The sequence below is a fragment of the Ricinus communis genome, chromosome 9, assembly GCF_019578655.1.
Source record: "Ricinus communis isolate WT05 ecotype wild-type chromosome 9, ASM1957865v1, whole genome shotgun sequence".
NCBI classification, from domain to species: Eukaryota; Viridiplantae; Streptophyta; class Magnoliopsida; order Malpighiales; family Euphorbiaceae; genus Ricinus; species Ricinus communis.
Window position 1 is genome coordinate 1,702,514 of NC_063264.1, and position 20,665 is coordinate 1,723,178.

Genomic DNA, 20,665 nt, shown 5'->3' on the forward strand with positions numbered 1-20,665 from the left:
ACAACCCAGACAACAGAATACAGCAGTCTAAATGGTTGAATTCTCTCTATCTTGGAAAAAGGCAGGCAAGAAAATGGTACATACACAAAACAGAATATATATTCACAGTACTTCACTTCATATTTTTGAGCTTTCATTTGTACCGCCTGTACAGCTCTTACATTATGGATTAGCTAGTCAGTTATAATGAGACGAGTCGTGCAACATCTGAAATGTGCCTTTCGCACGGCAGTCATGATCTCAGTTTTAGCATTCTCAAAGCATCTTTGACAATCTCGGTGAAAGGAGGGCGGCCACTGTCCTAGTAGCAGGTCATGATTGTACGCAGTATACCTTGAAATAAATTGTCAGACTAACCCAAAAAATAAATAAATAAATAAAGAAGAAAATATGGGTTTATTAATGTAAAGTAGTAGTATATATATGTTATGTTTGTTTTGGGGGGAATGGAGAATTGGAGGATGGAAAAGGGAAAAAAGGATAATTCGTCCACTTTCTTTTGTTTTGGTCTCCCGTTTGCACAAGAAGCAAGAATGAACTTGAAGTCCCCTATATCGACATGTAATGGGCTATTAGATCTCAGGCGTAATAATCCCTGTCAATTTAAGAGGACTCGAGTCTTAATTAATCTTAAGCCCAGTTCAATTCCTTCAGCCAGTCATAACCATTGATGTTCCCCGGTGAGGGGTGGCTTCAATTTCAAATTTTGCAAAAGATTTTACTACAACTAAAGCTTAATTGACACCCAGGATCAATGTCATTTATTCCCTTTGTTTCGGCCGAAAAAGCTTAAAATATCTCATTTTATTAAAAAAAAAAAAATATAACACCGATCATTACAACTGAAATAATCGAAATAGTTAACTAATAAAATATTAGCAAAATAACTTCATAAAAAGAAATTATATTTTTTAATTAAATTAAAGAATTTAGTAATAGTTAACTTTAATTAAAATTTTTCAAAATTTAATTTATATATTATTTAATAATAACAATTCAAATGGAGCTTGATTTGCACCTATTTCATGTTATCATTTTTTTTATTATTATTGTAATAGTATAAAAGTAAAAAATTGAGCATATATTACTTATTTATATTATTTAATTAAATTATAAGTAATAATTTTATATACTAAATTTAATGATTTACAATTAAACTAGAAATAGTCCAAAACAGTACCCTAAAATACATAAAATATTTCATAATAATCACCGAAATGAGGTTCACTGGGCCTTCCTTTTCTCTTTTATATATATATATATATATATATATATATATATATATATATATATATATATAGAGGTTGTTGCAGTCTGATTTATTGTTATCAATCCATTGTTCTTTCCAAACTTTTATTCTTTCATAATAATTAATTATAATTCTATTAAATAAATGTGAAAAGACCCAGAAGAATGAAAAACATACAGAAATGTACCTTGAATCCTAAGAATAATTATACTAATAATCATTGACCTTTTATATTTAGGACCATTTTAATTATTAAAATTTTAATTTTATTTCATTTTTAATCATTCATTAATAATTAATTAGAATATAATATAATTTAGTTACCTCTACCATTAAGATTGCCGAGTAAGATTAAGCAAGAACTAAGATGGGTCGACTACTCATTGACGAGCTTAGATCGATCAGAAAAGCCATACAATGAAACAGTTAAAAAAAACAACTATTATTTGATACCCACAACATCACCACAAGATCTCAGTGCGGCCTAACCCTGTGATTTAATAGCGTTTCACGAAGCTCAGCCGGGTCAATCTCCGCCGCACGATTAGCTGGCCTATAGTATCCCGTGACTGGGTCCGGGGCCCAAGCAGAGCAGGCCCCTGAATCTTCTTTTATCGCGGCCCTTTGTTCCACTTTCCCCACCAAACCACTCCTGAACCCTCCCCTCGCTGATGCAGCCTCATGTGCAGTCGCCGAATAGCCTCTCCTGCTTCACATATAAAGGAATTTGTTCATTATAATATGAAATATTTGCGTTAGTAGAATATGATAGATAGATGAGAGCTGACCCTAAATTTATCAAAGAACATAAAAGAAAAAGAAAGAGATAAGAGATAATATTTGCTTACAGGAAGATAGGAAGCGAAAGCGTGTCAACAAGAAGCTTAACGTAGGAGTGAGAGCGAGCCATTCTTATTCTCTTGATATTTATATAAATATATCACAAAGCTAGATAATATGTATAAATATATAGTGCTGCGCAGAAGAGAGGAAAGCTACGCTTCTGAGATATGGTTTCTCAAGAAGAAAAGCAGTTCTTCTTCTGCAGCAGCAGCTATCTAGCTATAGCGGCCCGCTCTCTTTTCTTCTTGCGGTTGGAGGTGGTGCTGATGGACATAAAGATTAGGGTTTATGCCTTGTTATATATAATAGAGTAAAGGGTGGCAGGCAGGTATTGGTAAGTGATACTTCTAGGACTTTGATTGACAGATGACAACGACTAAAGTGACTAACAGGAGAGCGAAGCTTCGCGCTCGACACGTTTTCATTTGCTCAGCTAAAAAAGAATTTAAAATTGATTTAGTAGTAAAAAATTGAAAGAGATGATGATGATGCTGGCGGTGGTGGTGGTGGTGGAGGAGGAGGTGGGTCTTTCTTTTTACGTTGTCGTCTTATTATCTTGTTTTCTTCCGCACGGATCATTTTCTGGTGCTCAATAATTGCTTTCGACATTATTGTAGTGCTTTCGATTAGGATATTATAGCCATCCTAATTCCTTATACAGTAAGAATTAAAAGTATAAATTTCTAATAAATAATTTAAAATCAAACTGAAAACTAAAAATTAATATATTGATTTATGCATTATTAATTATATTATTATATTATTTTATTAATACGGTTGATAAGTATTATAAATAAATTCTTTTATTTATATTTTTTGATATCAAAATATATTTATTAATTTTCATAAAAAATATTTATATTTTTGAAAAAATTATTAAGTTAACTAATTTTTTTTAATTATAATTATTTTTAAAATTTTGATATTCCTTAAAAGAAAATAACCAACACGACGGATAATTGAGTGTATAAGATTAGATGTTCTATTATCTAATTATATTATTAACATTACAAACCAACACTCATTTAGCAATTACTGAAAATAGTTTCTAAGTAGTCTCTATTCATGTTGCCAAAAAAGAAGAAGGTCTGTATTCATGTTTAGCGACTGTTCAGTGGTTATTATTATTTTGCAATGTAGATATATAGTATAATTACATTAATTAATACAAAATAATGATCAATTATCAGAATTAAGAATTATATTTATTGATAATTTAAAACCATTAAAAGGGAGGGGCTTGACCCCAATTCTTAAAATCTAGACTTGGCCAATAACAGTGTAATCCAATACTGTAAAATCTAGATTTTTGACTAACTCCCATGTAATCATTTCTCCCCAGTAAACATGAGGTGATGTGATCCAAATCAATTTAGCAAAGGAATTTTTTTATTTGTTTTTGTAACGAAAAAGAAACTTTTAGCATGATGAATAGTGGAACCCCTTGGGCGATAAACAAACTACTAATGAACTGTTTGTCGAGAAAGGAGACAACCAGACAAAGATTTTGGATATTTCTCTAAAATCTTATGCTAGAACCCTAATTTCAGGCATATAGATTAGCCTGTTGGACTTATATATTGATAATGTGAAAATAAAAGACATGTAGTGATGTTTCAGAGTCCATTTAGAGTGGCGAATTGGCATAGAATTTAGACAAAACTCCAATTTGTTAAATGTTATGATTAGGTGTGGTGTATTATTTCTATACTTGATTGATGCTAATCATGCTAAACCTATTAGTCCTTGGAAAACAATTCTCTTTTCTTGTGTCCAAAGTCTCTTTGTCCGCTTGATCTATTTGAAATGAATGAATGAATTAAAGAAAAACTGAAACTTGAATAAATTCTTTCAACGTGAGAAGAGAGTTCATTAGCTTGTCATATTTATATAAAGATTGTTACAGAAGAAAATAATACAATGAAAGAAAAATATATCAATCCCAAATTCTGTGCTATCACTTCCTTGAATGAAGGAGCTGAATGCTCTGTTATGGACTTACCTTTTATACACGATTGAGTCTCAATGCAACCCCTTAAATTACTCTTATGATCCACTGTTTTAGGAACAAATCAAGCAGTGTATTGTTAGCTTAACAAACCAAGTGTTTCCTTATTACTCCTATCATCCTTATCTCTCCAATCAAGTGATTGGTTGTTATTACCCTCCCTCAAACTATGTCGAGGTTGGAGGCACAGGCTGCTGCGAATGCGAAGAAGAGTGGCCTTACATAAAGGCTTGGTGAAAATGTCCGCAAGCTGGAGGGCAGAGGAGACATGACGAGTAATAAAGAGTCCCATTGCGACTCTTTCACGAATAAAATAGTAGACAAGTTCAATGTGTTTGCTATGAGCATGAAAAACAGGATTGACAGTCATGTGTAATGCACTCAGATTGTCACAGAAGATAATAATACAATGAAAGAAAAATATATCAATCTCAGATTCTGTGTTATCACTTCCTTGAATGGAGGAGCTGAATGCTCTGTTATGGACTTACCTTTTATACACGATTGAGTCTCAATGCAACCCCTTAAATTACTCTTATGATCCACTGTTTTAGGAACAAATCAAGCAGTGTATTGTTAGCTTAACAAACCAAGTGTTTCCTTATTACTCCTATCATCCTTATCTCTCCAATCAAGTGATTGGTTGTTATTACCCTCCCTCAAACTATGTCGAGGTTGGAGGCACAGGCTGCTGCGAATGCGAAGAAGAGTGGCCTTACATAAAGGCTTGGTGAAAATGTCCGCAAGCTGGAGGGCAGAGGAGACATGGCGAGTAATAAGGAGTCCCATTGCGACTCTCTCACGAATAAAATGGTAGTCAAGTTCAATGTGTTTGCTACGAGCATGAAAAACAGGATTGGCAGTCATGTGTAATGCACTCAGATTGTCACATAAGAGAATAATACAATGAAAGAAAAATATATCAAACTCAGATTTCTGTGCTATCACTTTCTTGAATGGAGGAGCTGTATGCTTTGTTATGGACTTACCTTTTATACATGATTGAGTCTCAATGCAACCCCTTAAATTACTCTCATGATCCACTGTTTTAGGAACAAACCAAGCCGTGTATTGTTAGCTTAATAAACCAAGTGTTTCCTTATTATTCCTATCATCCTTATCTCTCCAATCAAGTGATTGGTTGTTATTACCCTCCCTCAAACTGTGTCGAGGTTGGAGGCACAGGTTGCTGCAAATGCGAAGAAGAGTGGCCTTACATAAAGGCTTGATGAAAATGTCCGCAAGCTGGAGGGCAGAGGAGACATGGCAAATAATAAGAAGTCCCATTGCGACTCTCTCACGAATAAAATGGTAGTCAAGTTCAATGTGTTTGCTACGAGCATGAAAAACAGGATTGGCAGTCATGTGTAATGCACTCAGATTGTCACAAAAGAGAATAATACAATGAAAGAAAAATATATCAATCTCAGATTCTGTGCTATCACTTCCTTGAATGGAGGAGCTGAATGCTCTGTTATGGACTTACCTTTTATACATGATTGAGTCTCAATGCAACCCCTTAAATTACTCTCATGATCCACTGTTTTAGGAACAAATCAAGCCGTGTATTGTTAGCTTAACAAACCAAGTGTTTCCTTATTATTCCTATCATCCCTATCTCTCCAATCAAGTGATTGGTTGTTATTACCCTCCCTCAAACTGTGTCGAGGTTGGAGGCCCAGGTTGCTGCAAATGCGAAGAAGAGTGGCCTTACATAAAGGCTTGGTGAAAATGTCCGCAAGCTGGAGGGCAGAGGAGACATGGCAAGTAATAAGGAGTCCCATTGCGACTCTATCACGAATAAAATGGTAGTCAAGTTCAATGTGTTTGCTACGAGCATGAAAAACAGGATTGGCAGTCATGTGTAATGCACTCAGATTGTCACATAAGAGAATAATACAATGAAAGAAAAATATATCAATCTCAGATTCTGTGCTATCACTTCCTTGAATGGAGGAGCTGAATGCTCTGTTATGGACTTACCTTTTATACATGATTGAGTCTCAATGCAACCCTTTAAATTACTCTCATGATCCACTGTTTTAGGAACAAACCAAGCCGTGTATTGTTAGCTTAACAAACCAAGTGTTTCCTTATTATTCCTATCATCCTTATCTCTCTAATCAAGTGATTGGTTATTATTACCCTCCCTCAAACTGTGTCGAGGTTGGAGGCACAGGTTGCTGCAAATGCGAAGAAGAGTGGCCTTACATAAAGGCTTGGTGAAAATGTCCGCAAGTTGGAGGGCAGAGGAGACATGGCGAGTAATAAGGAGTCCCATTGCGACTCTCTCACGAATAAAATGGTAGTCAAGTTCAATGTGTTTGCTACGAGCATGAAAAACAGGATTGGCAGTTATGTGTAACGCACTCAGATTGTCACAGAAGAGAATAATACAATGAAAGAAAAATATATCAAACTCAGATTTCTGTGCTATCACTTTCTTGAATGGAGGAGCTGTATGCTCTGTTATAGACTTACCTTTTTTACATGATTGAGTCTCAATGCAACCCCTTAAATTACTCTCATGATCCACTGTTTTAGGAACAAACAAAGCCCTGTATTGTTAGCTTAACAAACCAAGTGTTTCCTTGTTACTTCTATCATCCTTATCTCTCCAATCAAGTGATTGGTTGTTATTACCCTCCCTCAAACTGTGTCGAGGTTGGAGGCACAGGTTGCTGCAAATGTGAAGAAGAGTGGCCTTACATAAAGGCTTGGTAAAAATATCCGCAAGCTGGAGGGCAGAGGAGACATGACGAGTAATAAGGAGTCCCATTGCGATTCTCTCACGAATAAAATGGTAGTCAAGTTCAATGTGTTTGCTACGAGCATGAAAAACAGGATTGGCAGTCATGTGTAATGCACTCAGATTGTCACAGAAGAGAATAATACAATGAAAGAAAAATATATCAATCTCAGATTTTGTGCTATCACTTCCTTGAATGGAGGAGCTGAATGCTATGTTATGGACTTACCTTTTATACATAATTGAGTCTTAATGCAACCCCTTAAATTACTCTTATGATCTACTATTTTAGGAACAAACCAAGCCGTGTATTGTTAGCTTAACAAACTAAGTGTTTCCTTATTACTCCTATCATCCTTATCTCTCCACTCAAGTGATTGGTTGTTATTACCCTCCCTCAATCCGTGTCGAGGTTGGAGGCACAGGTTGCTGCGAATGTGAAGAAGAGTGGCCTTACATAAAGGCTTGGTGAAAATTTCCGCAAGCTGGAGGGCAGAGGAGACATTGCGAGTAATAAGGAGTCCAACAGCGAATCTCTCACGAATAAAATGGTAGTCAAGTTTAATGTGTTTGCTACGAGCATGAAAACAGGATCGACAGTCATGTATAATGCACTCAGATTGTCACAGAAGAGAATAATACAATGAAAGAAAAATATATAAATCCCAGATTCTGTGCTATCACTTCCTTGAATGGAGGAGCTGAATTCTCTGTTATGGACTTATTTTTTATACATGATTGAGTCTCAATGCAACCCCTTAAATTACTCTCATGATCCACTGTTTTAGGAACAAATCAAGCCGTGTATTGTTAGCTTAACAAACCAAGTGTTTCCTTATTACTCATATCATCTTTATATCTCCACTCAAGTGATTGGTTGTTAAATTCTGCATATGTGCCTAACAATTTGTTTACAATATTTAAATTTCTGTTAACAAGTAGTAGGAGGACAATCACAAATTCAATCCCTAACCGGGCAACATTTTTCTTTTTTTTTGGGTTGCAACGGTGAAGTAGGGACTTCACTACTTCAACACCTATCACTTTCCCATCCGTCCCTCACTATTGTATCACTCAGCAAGAAGATACTTGAGTTGGATTTAACCTTTGTGTAATTTGACAAGTTGTATAGTTAATTATGATGGTTTGTCTAGATATATGGCTTTGGTGCTCAATAGTGGTTAGATTTTGACACAATTAGGTATTATCATATAGTGCTTTTTTTTCTCCTTTTTCTCTTAGGGCATTATCTAGTCATTCTGATCCTTGTCTCTAAAAGAAAAACTCTATCCATTGTCTACTTGGATAATATATGCCCACTGTGATCCTAAATTGGACGAAAATAAATTATATAGTGAAAAGTATAAATAGAGAAGACGCAACTGAGGTTGATGTCAATGTTAAATCCATATATATCACTAATTCTCTATAAAACTCTATAAAGAGAGAGAGAGGAAAGAAGCACATATCTGCCATATGCGAATAGATTAAGCGTTTACATAAATCTTCAACCCAGCAGGCCTTTTTAGTGGGCCTTTAACAGAAAACCTCCCACATTACTAAATAAATGCAAATTAATTAACTTCAGGTATCTAAATGAGCTCGGCCCTTAATTTTAAGCCCATAGTTTTTGGCTGGGAAGAATTTGGACCCAATAACTTTCTTTACTAATCGTGCATCTCGTAATCTATTGACGAAAAACCTTTATATACTATTGTTCTATTTTTTTCCTTTTATGTTTTTTAATTAATCAGCTTGGATTAGAGTTTGCTACATCTAATTGTTATTGGTGTTTCATTTCAATACAAGTAGCATAAGTATATTGTTTTTTGCACTAATAATAAATTGCTTTTTCAGCAAATTGACATTAGCTTTCCAAGAAAAGGAGGAAGATTCCAAATCAACTTTTTATTGCTTGGTAGTAGGAAACATGAGAAAGGAAAGGATATTTGTGGAAATGTAACAACGAAAGGGAAATAGCACTATGGCATAGAAAGTGACCTTATTCATGCATGCAGTGATAAATGGTCCAACTGCTAATTGTTACTGGAGAAGCTAAGTCTAATGTCATGCCATGAACAGGAATCCTGTAGGGATGATGTTTATAACACGCAGGATTCCTACAATAGTGCTTCCAACGAGCTCCAAGGGTGATTGCAGAAGGCCTCCTGTGGGCAGACTGGAGTCACAGTTGGATAGAGGAGTGCCAACCTTGAGGAAGCAGCCACTTAACACCGAGGAAACAACATATTGAAGAGGATCTAACACGATTGAAAATATTCCAAATCTATTAGTCGTTGCGGTAGATATCATTTGACTGCCACACATCAACTGCACTTGTGCATCTGCGAAGAAGATGATCCCAGTTTTCAGCATTAATGTAAGTTGTTAAACTGTTAGTCGAATATGCATAGTCATAATGGTGTTTTAGCTTAGCAGGAAAAAAAAAAAATCAAGGCAAACTTACTAGGAAAAACTGGGGTTGCTGTGCCATTAGCACCCATATTACCATTGGCAGTGCAGAAGACTGTCCCTTGAATACGGATCAAACCAAGAAGGCCACCTACAATCCCAAGCTGAGCTTCAGTTATAGTAGCTGCCATTACAGCAACCAAGAAGAACACGAGAAGAAATGATTTCAAGGCCATAACTAGGGAAAGAACTAACACAGCTAGAAGTGATTTGCGAATATGCTGTGAGGTACATCACCAATTTATAGAACACAAGGAGACCAAGTTGCTGCAGATACTTCTGACTAATTTCTCTTTGCTTCTTGCAAAGGTAAGTGAGACTCTACATTCTCTTGTCTGGAGTTCATTCTCCATCAAAATCTAAGTTAGAATGGGCATAACCTACAAGCTACTCCAATCCCCCCACTAGTTTACAAATGCATGCGTTTTGTTTTGTCCCTTGTATGGAGTCTAGTTTCAGTAGCGTGCCTTTTGTCCCTTGTATGGAGGCCTTCTTGCTCCATAAAAAAAAGGTCAAGAAGGCTCCGGATTTGATACAAGTTGCCAGGTCTATACAAAAAATGTAGCCTTTTCAGTTGACAAATGTTGGTTGGTCCAGGCTCTATGCCAATGCCAGCCTTTTACTCATTCTACTGTTCATCATATATATATATATATATGTGCTCAAGCTATTCGACCTAGCTTCTGATCTTTAAGCATTTTAGAAAAGAATGTAAAGATTGTGACATGCTTGGATTTTATAGCCATATCAGTATCAGCAATTCTAATTGCACATCTTTGTTAATAATTCTAATTACACCTCAAAACCAGTCTGAAACCAGGATGCAGCTATTAAAATTAGGTAATGGCATAAAGCAGCCACTCGTGTCATTGTCCTTGGTTGTTTGTTTTCCTCACCTACACGCCAAAACGGTTTTATTATTGCATGCATGTGACTGCTGTGATTCAATTTCTACCCTTCTAATCAATCCTTTAGAGCTTTGCACTAAACATACTTTGACATGGTAGGAACGAGAAGCAATACTTGTACAGAATTGGATCCTGCAACATGCATTCTTGGAACTTTTTTTCTATTTAACTATCACACCATCTAAGCCCATACCACCACGGCTATGACAATAATTGGGCTTATCATACGCATGAGATTGTCCATTTCATCGAATCTCTACAGTGGACCTGCTGAGAAGAAAAGAGTTGCGTCCAAATTTCCACCCACAAAGCACTAAACTCGTGTGATATTATAATAACATTTTTCCCTCTTTAACTTTCCCAAAGGGACTTTCTTTCCTCGTTCATACCCTTGTGAGCACACTTAGGCAACCTCATCATCTCCACAGTTCGAACCAATATATATACATCATATTTGTGCGATGTCCATTTACAGAGAAGTATGAACTTCTACTCCTTAACAATGATCCAAGCACACATATCTGAACTCACAATGCTGCTGCTCTTCACTTCCTACCAATTCACCGTACTATGCATAGCAGCCCCACTGGCACTGGTTCTATATCTTGCATTCAGAAAAAGAGTCACTATCTGTTTACTAGATTTCACTTGCTACAGGCCACCTTATTCTACTAGAGTACCCATGTCTCTGTTCCAAGAGCATATCCATCTTGATAGCAGATTCCATCCCAGTAGTGTTGAATTCCAAATTAAGATCCTAGAGAAATCAGGCTTTAGTCACGAAACTTGCGTTCCTTGTGCTTTTGCTGAGACACCAATAAGAAATAAACTATCTTCTGCAATGGAGGAGGCTCAGACAACAATATTTTCTATCGTGACAGACTTGCTGCAGAAAAACAACATCAACCCAAAAGCTATTGACATACTCATATCTAATAGCAGCATGTTTGCCCCTACACCATCCCTTACTGCTATGGTTGTGAATAAATTCAATATGCGGAGCAATATCATGAGTTTTAACCTATCAGGCATGGGGTGCAGTGCTGGCATAACATCCATTGGCCTGGCAAAAGATTTGTTAAGGGTACATCAAAACTCATTGGCTCTCATTGTAAGCACAGAGATGCTTAATTGTAACTGGTATACTGGCAAGGAGACTTCAATGTTGTTAACCAATTGTCTTTTCAGAACTGGGGGAGCGGCCATACTGATGTCCAGCCGTTGTCAAGACAAGAAAAAGGCAAAGTATGAGCTACAACACCTTATTCGAACAAACAAGGCACATGATGATCGCTCTTACAACTGTGTCTATCAGGACTTAGACTCTGAAAACATGCTAGGAGTATCAATATCAAAAGACACACTCCATGTGGCAGCGGATGCATTAAAGGCGAATATTTCAACACTAGGGCCCCTGGTTTTGCCATTCTCAGAGCAATTAAGGTATGTGCTTTCAATAACTCGCAGAAAGACAAGGATTTTAAGCACAAGAAACTTCTACATACCAAATTTTCGAAGAGCTTTCGAACATTTCTGCATACATGCTGGAGGAAAATCTGTCATCCAAGCAATTGAAAGAAACCTAGTGTTGAAGAAAGAAGATGTCGAGCCTTCTAAGATGACTCTCTATAGATATGGAAATACCTCATCTTCTTCTATATGGTATGAACTTTCATATATAGAAGCCAAAGGAAGGATGAAAAGGGGTGATAGGGTTTGGCAAATTGCTTTTGGGAGTGGGTTCAAATGCAATAGTGCAGTGTGGAAATGCATTTACAATGCAAGGAATGAAGAAGCAAATGCATGGCCAGCAGATGAGATTAATAAATATCCAGTAGAAATACCAAACATTGCTACAATGAATTGAAGTTGGTGTAATGTGAATTGGCTGCTTGTATTCACCCTATATCTTGATTGTAATTTCTACTATAAAAAGACTAATGAATACTTCCAATTCTTAGCAAGAATACGACTTATCAAAATACATTGATGCGTCATGCATAAAAGCAGTATATATGCAAATGATACAAGATCAAATGCAGCTCAAATAATCTCAGAATTAAGGCATGAATAGGCTGATATGATTGGGACAAACATTTCTGGATTAAAAAATTAAAAATCTCAATCACCCAAACATTGAGGATAACAGGTTGCTCTAGCAAAAAGTTCATTTTTCTAATTCCAAAATAACAAAGAAAGCCTACAAAGTTTCTTTGAAGCGAAATAAATTGAGACATGAATGCAACACAATTTACTCTTCATCGTCGCCTTCATTCTCAGCAATGTTAAAGTATCTCAGCTCATAAACATTACGGTCCTTGTTCGAAGCAATAACACGAAGCCAGTCCCTCACATTGTGCTTCTTCAGGTACTTCTTTGTCAAATACTTCAGATATCTACAAAACCCGAATCATAACAATTATGATTTTTTTAAGAGAAAAAAGAAAACAAGATTTTGTGTCCACACATATCCCATAGTCAAAGTCAAACTTCTACACATCGATCTAGATTAATTATATAGTAAAATATATATTCAGATGTTGAAGTGGAATTTTACCGTTTGGAGAAGTTAGAGTCGGAGGTGACGGTGATTTTAGACTTTTCGCGAGTGACAGTGACAGAATCACCGAGAGCGCCTGCCTTGCCGCCGACTTTGATTCGCTCTTGGAGGAATTTCTCGAGTGAGGCGATGTCCATGATCTTATCCTCTACTGGCTTCGCGCAATCAATTGTAAATGTTGCTCCCTTCTTCTTCCCCTTGGCTCCACCGCCACCAGCTGCTCCGCCTTTGCTCATTTTCCTTTACCTCGATTGCTCTATCTGCTATACACTAGACCAAACACGAATTAAATTTTCTGTGATGTAAACTGAATGAATTGAAATCAATATATACATGATATATAGAAACATAGAATTGTAGAAGAGTTTTACCAGACTGAAAGATTAGGGTTTTGGAGCGCCGCAGAAATGGGAAGAGAAAGAGAAGAGAGGGCTATGGTTAGGGTTTTATTGCGAGCGAATGTGCAGCTCTAAGCTCACAGGTTTCCACGATGGATCGGCATCCACCAGTTGTCAGCTTGGCCCATAACATACACATTGGGTCACATTGATCACTGTTTTTGGGATTGAAAGCCCAAACAGTTCTATATTGATCGTACTTCGATATTTATTTTTCCCCTTTCAATTTCAATGACATTAAACAGAAATTCTTACTTCTGATTGTATTTTACCCGATCAATAAATGTATCGGTCATAAAGTTTAAGGTTTAAGATTTCTTTTTTTTTTTTTGAAGTAAAAGATTTTTGATTCTATATTAAATAAATTTGTATCCTTACGAGAATCCTATTATATAGTCAAAAACAGGTTTAGCCTCCTATAATTTGAAAAAGAAATGCAAAATAGTAATAAAAAGTGTTAGATTAACATTAATTAGCCATTTGAAGCAATTCTAATTTCTTTTTCCATTAGATATGAATCCAATCTCATTTGTTTTCCTGTTAGAGTTTGCTAGGGAACTATTTATTATTTTTTTATACTATAAATGAGAAGAAAAGAAAATGTAATGCAAGTTGAACTATACACCTAATTAATGTCAAACTAAGTTTTCGAGTGCAGGAAACTATTTTAAAATTAATTACTTAATCAGAGCCTTAAAAATATATAAATTCAATTAAATTAAAGCAAAAAATAAACAAAAAAAGAAGAAGGGAACCATAAAATCATAAACAGACAATACAGAAATCAGGCTGAGTATTTGCCAGTACCATACCATAAGCTGGCAATTTAGGTACGATACATTACGTTCTACCACAGGCTGATAGGGCATGCTATTTGCGTTCTAAAATAAGAACCTTGATTATCAAAACAAATACATATGCTTGGAAATTGGTTGCAAAACCAACTAATATCATAAATGATATACAGAAACAGAAGACAAAAATTAATCCGTTGGGGGCTTCGAACATGCTATCTCCTATCACAGTAAAACGATTCCATGCTTCTGGAACTTGGCGAGTTACCATCTAAATTGACTACATTATATTTTAACCAGCGTTCATTCTGGTGCATGCTGAGAACCCAGTCTAACATGAAGGTGATCACTAGAACCGCCGGATGTCTTTAGGAGGCTTGAAGTTGAGAGGATGAGTTTCTGGAGTGGCAGTTTCATCCTCTTTCCACATTTTAATTGTCTTGTCAGCTTCACAAGTTACAAGCCTTGAGCCTGTTATATCGTATGAGAGAGCATAGATGCCAGCTTCACTATCCAATGAGCCTGCAGCAAAAATAGCCATCATTGTCAACCTCCTCATTCCTCAATATCAAAAGAAATGAAAACTTATGGAGAGGTGAAAGGACTTGCCAGGCTGCACAATTGTTTGGGTTTGCTGGAAATTATGACCACTCTTCCAATCCCAGAACCATATACTCCCATTATCACCTGAAATTATTCAATGGACAAACAATTGGAAAATAATACACACATTTCACGTCTAGACCATGTTAATTATTGTACGGTGCCAAATTGAAAGGGAACTTCATTCAAATCATCGACTCAAAAAGCTAAACCAATTCTAGGCCAAAAGCGGTAGGAAGAAGAAAAAGGAGAAATGGTACATATAGAAGTTTGTCAATGATCAGAGCATTGGCCAGGTTCCCAAGTTCAGCTTAAACCTAAGCCCTAAATGCTTTTTTTTTTTTAATCAGCCTAGCGTTTGATTGTGACCTATGTTTAGCTCTAGATGCCAACTATGAAATCTTGACATCAGGAACCAAGTAGAACATGACTGATCTTTCATATTGGAATTAATTTGTAAAGGAACAGTTCGCACCTCCTGTAGCCATTACACCATCCTCGTTAACAGCCATTGTATTGATGATCGTTTTCTGCTGAGAGCTGATCAAATAGAAAAGTTGAAACGTCAGATTCTTAGATATACAACTAATCAAGACAGCAAAGAAGCAACCAAAAGACTGAAAGAGGTATATGAGGTTGTCATAGATTTCATGATTGTAATCTTGCAAATTATTAATTGAACCAGAGAATAAAATCCAAGTGAAATCATACAATTCCCTTATTTTGAATAGCTATTGATATACCCATCCACCTTGTTTACAAGTGAATATTTATACCAGAAAGTCTAGGATATTAAGCTCATGAAACTGGTCTTCCTTCACAGATGAGAAAGAAGATCTTTTTTCATGGGACAAGCAAGAGTTAGCATCAAGCTTCTCTGAGCATTTCTAAAATGTGATTACAACATTTTTAGAAGCACATTTGATTTCTACGTGTTAACAATACATGGTGCAACCACCACCCATCATCCTAAGTGGATATTCCCCATTCATAAAGGATGGTAGCGCATAATAGAATGAAAGGCACGAATAAATGCATAATAAATATTATGATAATGAGCATGATACATATGCTAAACCAATTCCTAAATTCCTAGAATAAAGAAACCAAGTCATGCTGTATTTTACAAAGATTATTGAAACATATTAACAGTTTTTTTAAAGAATACATGTGCGTATGTACAACTGATATACATACAGTGAAAACTTACAGCATGTTGTGCAAGAATTCTCCTTTTGGAAGGCTGAATTTCTTAATGTTGTCAGCTGATGCAGAGGCAAAACAATGCCTGAGATATAATAAAATGAAAAACTATATTTAAATATGACGGCGAGACCCAAAACATATTCACATACTTATCCATTATTTCCAAAAAGTAACAGATGATTAATACAGGCACCTACTCGGTAGGATGCAACGCCATAGCTCGAACAGATTTCTTGTGGTGTGTGAGTGTCAACATAGTCTTTCCTGTAACAAAAAAAGAAAAGCTAAGATAAAAGTCCATTCTCTAAAGCTTAAATGAGAAGAGAATCGGAATTCAATTACCATATCTAAGATCCCAAAACTTAATGGTCGTGTCATGGGATCCAGTGACGACTTGTGGATCCTGGAGACAGAAATAAGCATATTTAACCATCAATGAAAAATTACATGTGTGCAATAAATATAGAGAAACTTAAGCCATAAATACATGGTTTATCACTTGCCTCATCTTAAGTTGCATCCATTACTTAATAATCTCATTTAACTATTTATAGCATTAAGGATTTCTCTGCATAAGAGAAAAATAAAGCCTAACGACTAAAGGAGGAGAAAATGGTAAAATCTGCATACCGTTGGTCGAGTGAATACTGAGCATACTGTGTTATCATGCCCAGACAGCGCAAAAACTTGAACTTTTGTACGAACATCCCAGACCTAATAATTGCTTTCACAAGTTATCTTCATAATCCCATATACAGGAAAAAAATTTCCCCTACTTTTTCTCAAGGAATTAGTGGACAATATACAGCACCAATGATATACATATTACAGGAAAAACCCATACCCGACAAACAGAATCACGTCCCCCAGTTAGCAAAAGGTCGATTGTGGGATGAATAGCCAAGCAGTAGACACCACTTAGGTGACCATGATAAGACCGGACAACCTAAACAGAAAATTATATATTTCAACAATCAGCAATAGTCAAGTGATTGTTACCTTTATTGTAATTTATAAGTAGGCTTGATCACTTGAATTAGGTTGAAGTTCTCACCTTATTCTGTTCAAGGTCCCAGCATTTCACTTGTTTGTCATCACCAGCAGAGAACATGTAGGTATGTCTTTGGCTAACAGCAAGTCCTGCAAGGAAAAAGAAATTTGCCACGTAAATATCTTAATAGCATGATCAATGAAATAGCAACTACTGGTACTAAGAATGATCCAAACTAACCTCGTACTTGTTCAATGTGTCCAGTCAGTGTGAGCTTTAACCTTCCAGTTCCTACATCCCATATCTGGTCAACCGAAATTCAAGTAGAAACAAGAAATTGTTAGACATTGTGTGGGATATCCAATTACCCTGTGGTCTAAATGAGCAAAACTATTTCGGAAGAACAATAGACAGTAACTTGTCCAGTAACAAGATTGACAGCAATAAACTTCTTTCCCCAAGCTTGACCCATTTCCACAATAATCTAACTTCAGCGCATTCTACTTACAGTGTCCCATCATTGTAAGATTTTCACAATTTTTTAAGAACACAAATTGAGTGGTCTGAAATTTATAAACCTCCACATTATGTGGGTTCCACAAAAAGAATTTTCATCCACTAAGATAGCAAAAAATGAAATAATTATAATGATTAATAGTAAAAGGTGGTGCCAGAGAGAGAAACATAGTGACAATCAAGTCCAAAATCGGGCATAACATAGGAGAGAAACAGCCTAGATTTGTAATGCCATATTCAGATCAAGCCATCCAAAAAGTGAAGTTCATAATTTAATACCTTGATTGTACGGTCAGCAGAACCAGTGCAAAACCATGTATTACTTGGATCAAATGCAACAGATCTCACCCATCCCAAATGACCACTGATGACCTAAATAGCCAATTCAAAGAATGTCAGAAAAATAAAACATTTGGCTGTAACAAATAAATGCAGCAGCACCAACATAAAGGAGCAAAAGACAGTTCATAGCTGTGCCTGCAATATGCCCAAATCAACAGCATTAATTTATAGCATATTTACAAGTGGATCAACCAACCCAAAAAATGAGAAAGGTTATAAATACTAATTAGATAACCTACAAGGGAAATATAACCAACATTGAAAATTCATATTCCAATATGATGCAGGCCAAAAGTACGATGATCATAACTGAGGGCACTTATGACAAACTAAATGATGCTGACTTGACAATATATGTAGACTACATTACTTTTATGGAAAAGATGTACATATTACAGATTACCAGAAAAACTATATACAGAAAAAAGGAAAAAAGAAAACTCATCAATTGTAAATTGCAAGTAATAACACAACATATGCTGCAACCTAACCTACAACACAGTAACACCAATTAGAAAGTTCTTACCCTGTAATTCTTCCATGGAGGATGCCAAACAGGACGCGGCCATTTGCTTGGAATTCTTTCCATTATAGCAGATGTGGAGAACCTATAAGATGGAGCGCGTACAAATTAAAGCCAAGAGTGTATATATCACGCAGGAGACATCAATTTATAGACACAAAAATTACATGATGCAGGAATATCCAAATCTGACTCAAATTAGGATTTTATTTAAATTCAGTTTTCTTATTTCTTTTGGTCTTATGTTTCTTAATTAGGATTCTTATTTAATTAGTCTTTTATTTGTTTAATATGATTACTTTTCAGTCTAGGATTAGGATTTATCTTAACTATTATTAGGAGACAATTGTATTTTCTGGTTTCAAATACAATTTTAATTCAAAAGTTTGTTAAACCCCAACTATTTTCTAAAATTTCAACCTTAATCATCCTATATTGATCTTCTGTTACCTCATTACACAAGTGAAGCAGGACACTTTTCATTTCATATTAATTTATGTTCCTTAAGTACTTTGCATTACATTCTACAGTACTTTCAAATTCTCTTTTTTATGTAAGCATTACAAAGAACACCTCAATTAAGTTTTCACTATAAAACAGCAGAAAACTATGAACTTTGAATCTCTAGCCAAATAATAAAAGCAGAATTACATAATCACTGCAGCAGCCAAACATTACTGTAAATGTAAAGTGGCATCAGATAGACAAGCATATTTGCCTCATTAAGTGTCAGAACAAGCTCAAAATGGAAGAGAAATGGAACCTTTCAGATGATTTAGAACCAGAAATCAAGGCAGTGCTTTTTCCCTGAGGACCAACATTATTTCTGAAGGAAACAAAGAAATAATTAGCACCAATGACAAAAATTCTCATTATAAAGATAATTATGGTTGTGGTGATAATAAAGCTTAAAGGCAGGAGGAGATACAAGAATGGAAAGCACTCACATTCCCTTTGGTTGCACAGTTGGACCAACCACCAACGCGTTTTGAGTCCCACCCTTTTGTGGATCCCTAGAATCATCTGGACCTGCAATACAATGCAAACTTATATTATGCGAAGTTCTAGGTAAAATAACTTGAATCGGCATATAAAATCCAACATAAGAATACTAAACATTCCGCCAATTTGATACCTGTTCTATATTAAACCAGATAGAAAAAGTATTGACTTCACAACAGATATTGAATACAAATCAAACATTCCAACTTAGTTCTGTGCATACATGAAAATAGTCTTGGTTACATTAACCCTGAATACTAGATTTAGCTATCGCAAAACTTAACTGCATTTTCAATATTCTAGCATGTGCTTCAGTTAGGGCATATCATTATAAAACTAAAAGTATGCAAAGTATACATAATCCAATATTATAAAGTTAATATTGTAATTGACAAGCACCATTTAATTCCCTTTACGCTCACTTGGAAAGTCCAAAGATGCAAGAATTCAATTCAATTGACTTCTGTTTAGTCACTTCTCGTGTTTGGAAAGTCATCCAAATCTTTCAACTTAAACAAGGCATTTCAAAAGAAATGAAATCAGGCGAAAATTGACATAATTTATTTTATACAATGCCTTAATCAATAGACAGAAACAAATTGTGCAAAATAACCTGGAAGAGCAAGGACATTAGAAGGCGTTGAATCAGTTGCAGAAGAAGAATGAACTGGCCTTGGAACTTCATTTGCATTTTTTATTCCTTTATAGTTTACATTTATCTGCACAACAGTAATCGATTCAAATTCTGTTCTTGTAAAAATACATGTTGTAACCGGAATAGTGAAGATCATTAAAACATACCTAAAAACAAATAAACGAACGAAAGAACTGAAATTCACTAACCTTGTGGCTCAATCGAGTTTTTTTACTGCAAGAACCAAAAAAATGAAAGGAAAAGAAGTACAAAAATTAGTCTCGGATAATGAGACGGATTTAAAATAAGCGGAACTTGGGTATTATTGATAACCTTTCTGGATCGGGAGGAGCTAGCTGGCCGTGAATTGGAGAAAAGAGGTCCAGTGCTCGTTTTAGAGATTTAAAACTAAGCTTCTTTAGTGATTGTGGTTCCACGGGCTCCATCTCTTGCGTTGGAGCTGGCATATTGTCCTCCTCTTCCTTCAGTGGTGTGTGTCTCTGCAATTGAATGCTAGGGTTTTTGAGAGACTAGGAAGGAGGGAAGCCGGTTCGATTCAATTACCGATAAGATTTACCGTGCGTTATAGTTAAATAACGTACCCGACCCGACCCTCTTATTTTCTTTTTTATTTGTACTGGTATAAGCTTTTCACAAAATTAAAATGTTTTGATGTTAAATTTTTTTAACAAATCTTACAAAGAGAATATAAAAGTTTCAATTAAGATTAATTGTCTTTTTAAGAAAAAAAAAATCTAAAATAAATTATGTATAGTAATCTACTTGAAGGGTTTTCTACTTTTCCTTTGGGTCTCTATTGTTTTATGGTTGGTGGGTTTTCTTTATGCTGTGATGGTTCTATTAGAT

At 35.5% G+C, this 20,665-nt stretch overlaps 5 protein-coding genes across 8 annotated transcripts; 1 reads left to right on the plus strand and 4 right to left on the minus strand.

The window, feature by feature from the left end:
• Positions 1-1,600: 1,600 nt before the first annotated feature.
• On the minus strand, positions 1,601-2,382 carry LOC8278746 (late embryogenesis abundant protein Lea5). 2 transcript variants are annotated; one of them, XM_002516896.4, is made up of 2 exons: positions 2,098-2,382; positions 1,601-1,955 (listed from the first exon to the last, which is right to left on the minus strand). In XM_002516896.4, the coding sequence occupies exons 1-2, from the start codon at positions 2,157-2,159 to the stop codon at positions 1,724-1,726; spliced, it is 294 nt and encodes a 97-aa protein (XP_002516942.1). In that variant the 5' UTR covers positions 2,160-2,382; the 3' UTR covers positions 1,601-1,723. The 2 variants fall into 2 exon arrangements, with proteins under 2 accessions (XP_002516942.1, XP_015573377.1); XM_015717891.3 differs by having other exon boundaries at positions 1,601-1,958; positions 2,098-2,378.
• Positions 2,383-8,721: 6,339 nt separating this feature from the next.
• Positions 8,722-9,554, minus strand: LOC8278745 (phylloplanin). The gene is made up of 2 exons (XM_002516895.4): positions 9,317-9,554; positions 8,722-9,194 (listed from the first exon to the last, which is right to left on the minus strand). The coding sequence occupies exons 1-2, from the start codon at positions 9,495-9,497 to the stop codon at positions 8,917-8,919; spliced, it is 459 nt and encodes a 152-aa protein (XP_002516941.1). The 5' UTR covers positions 9,498-9,554; the 3' UTR covers positions 8,722-8,916.
• Positions 9,555-10,638: 1,084 nt separating this feature from the next.
• On the plus strand, positions 10,639-12,193 carry LOC8278744 (probable 3-ketoacyl-CoA synthase 21). Its single transcript, XM_002516894.4, has one exon. It carries the CDS (start codon positions 10,711-10,713, stop codon positions 12,094-12,096), a length of 1,386 nt encoding a protein of 461 aa, XP_002516940.1. The 5' UTR covers positions 10,639-10,710; the 3' UTR covers positions 12,097-12,193.
• A 117-nt stretch (positions 12,194-12,310) lies between these two features.
• Positions 12,311-13,318, minus strand: LOC8278743 (60S ribosomal protein L22-2). Of its 3 annotated transcripts, none has more exons than XM_002516893.4 (3): positions 13,161-13,318; positions 12,787-13,049; positions 12,311-12,625 (listed from the first exon to the last, which is right to left on the minus strand). In XM_002516893.4, exons 2-3 carry the CDS (start codon positions 13,023-13,025, stop codon positions 12,481-12,483), a joined length of 384 nt encoding a protein of 127 aa, XP_002516939.1. In that variant the 5' UTR covers positions 13,026-13,049; positions 13,161-13,318; the 3' UTR covers positions 12,311-12,480. The 3 variants fall into 3 exon arrangements, with proteins under 3 accessions (XP_002516939.1, XP_015573411.1, XP_015573412.1); XM_015717925.3 differs by having other exon boundaries at positions 12,787-13,052; positions 13,161-13,317; XM_015717926.3 differs by having other exon boundaries at positions 12,787-13,059; positions 13,161-13,311.
• Positions 13,319-13,918: 600 nt separating this feature from the next.
• On the minus strand, positions 13,919-20,439 carry LOC8278742 (protein pleiotropic regulatory locus 1). The gene is made up of 17 exons (XM_015717767.3): positions 20,132-20,439; positions 20,008-20,032; positions 19,778-19,883; positions 19,110-19,191; positions 18,926-18,988; positions 18,166-18,247; positions 17,577-17,669; positions 17,022-17,085; positions 16,845-16,930; positions 16,635-16,736; positions 16,421-16,504; positions 16,133-16,193; positions 15,988-16,054; positions 15,795-15,872; positions 15,060-15,124; positions 14,591-14,668; positions 13,919-14,503 (listed from the first exon to the last, which is right to left on the minus strand). The coding sequence occupies exons 1-17, from the start codon at positions 20,263-20,265 to the stop codon at positions 14,331-14,333; spliced, it is 1,443 nt and encodes a 480-aa protein (XP_015573253.2). The 5' UTR covers positions 20,266-20,439; the 3' UTR covers positions 13,919-14,330.
• Between the last annotated feature and the right edge of the window lie 226 nt (positions 20,440-20,665).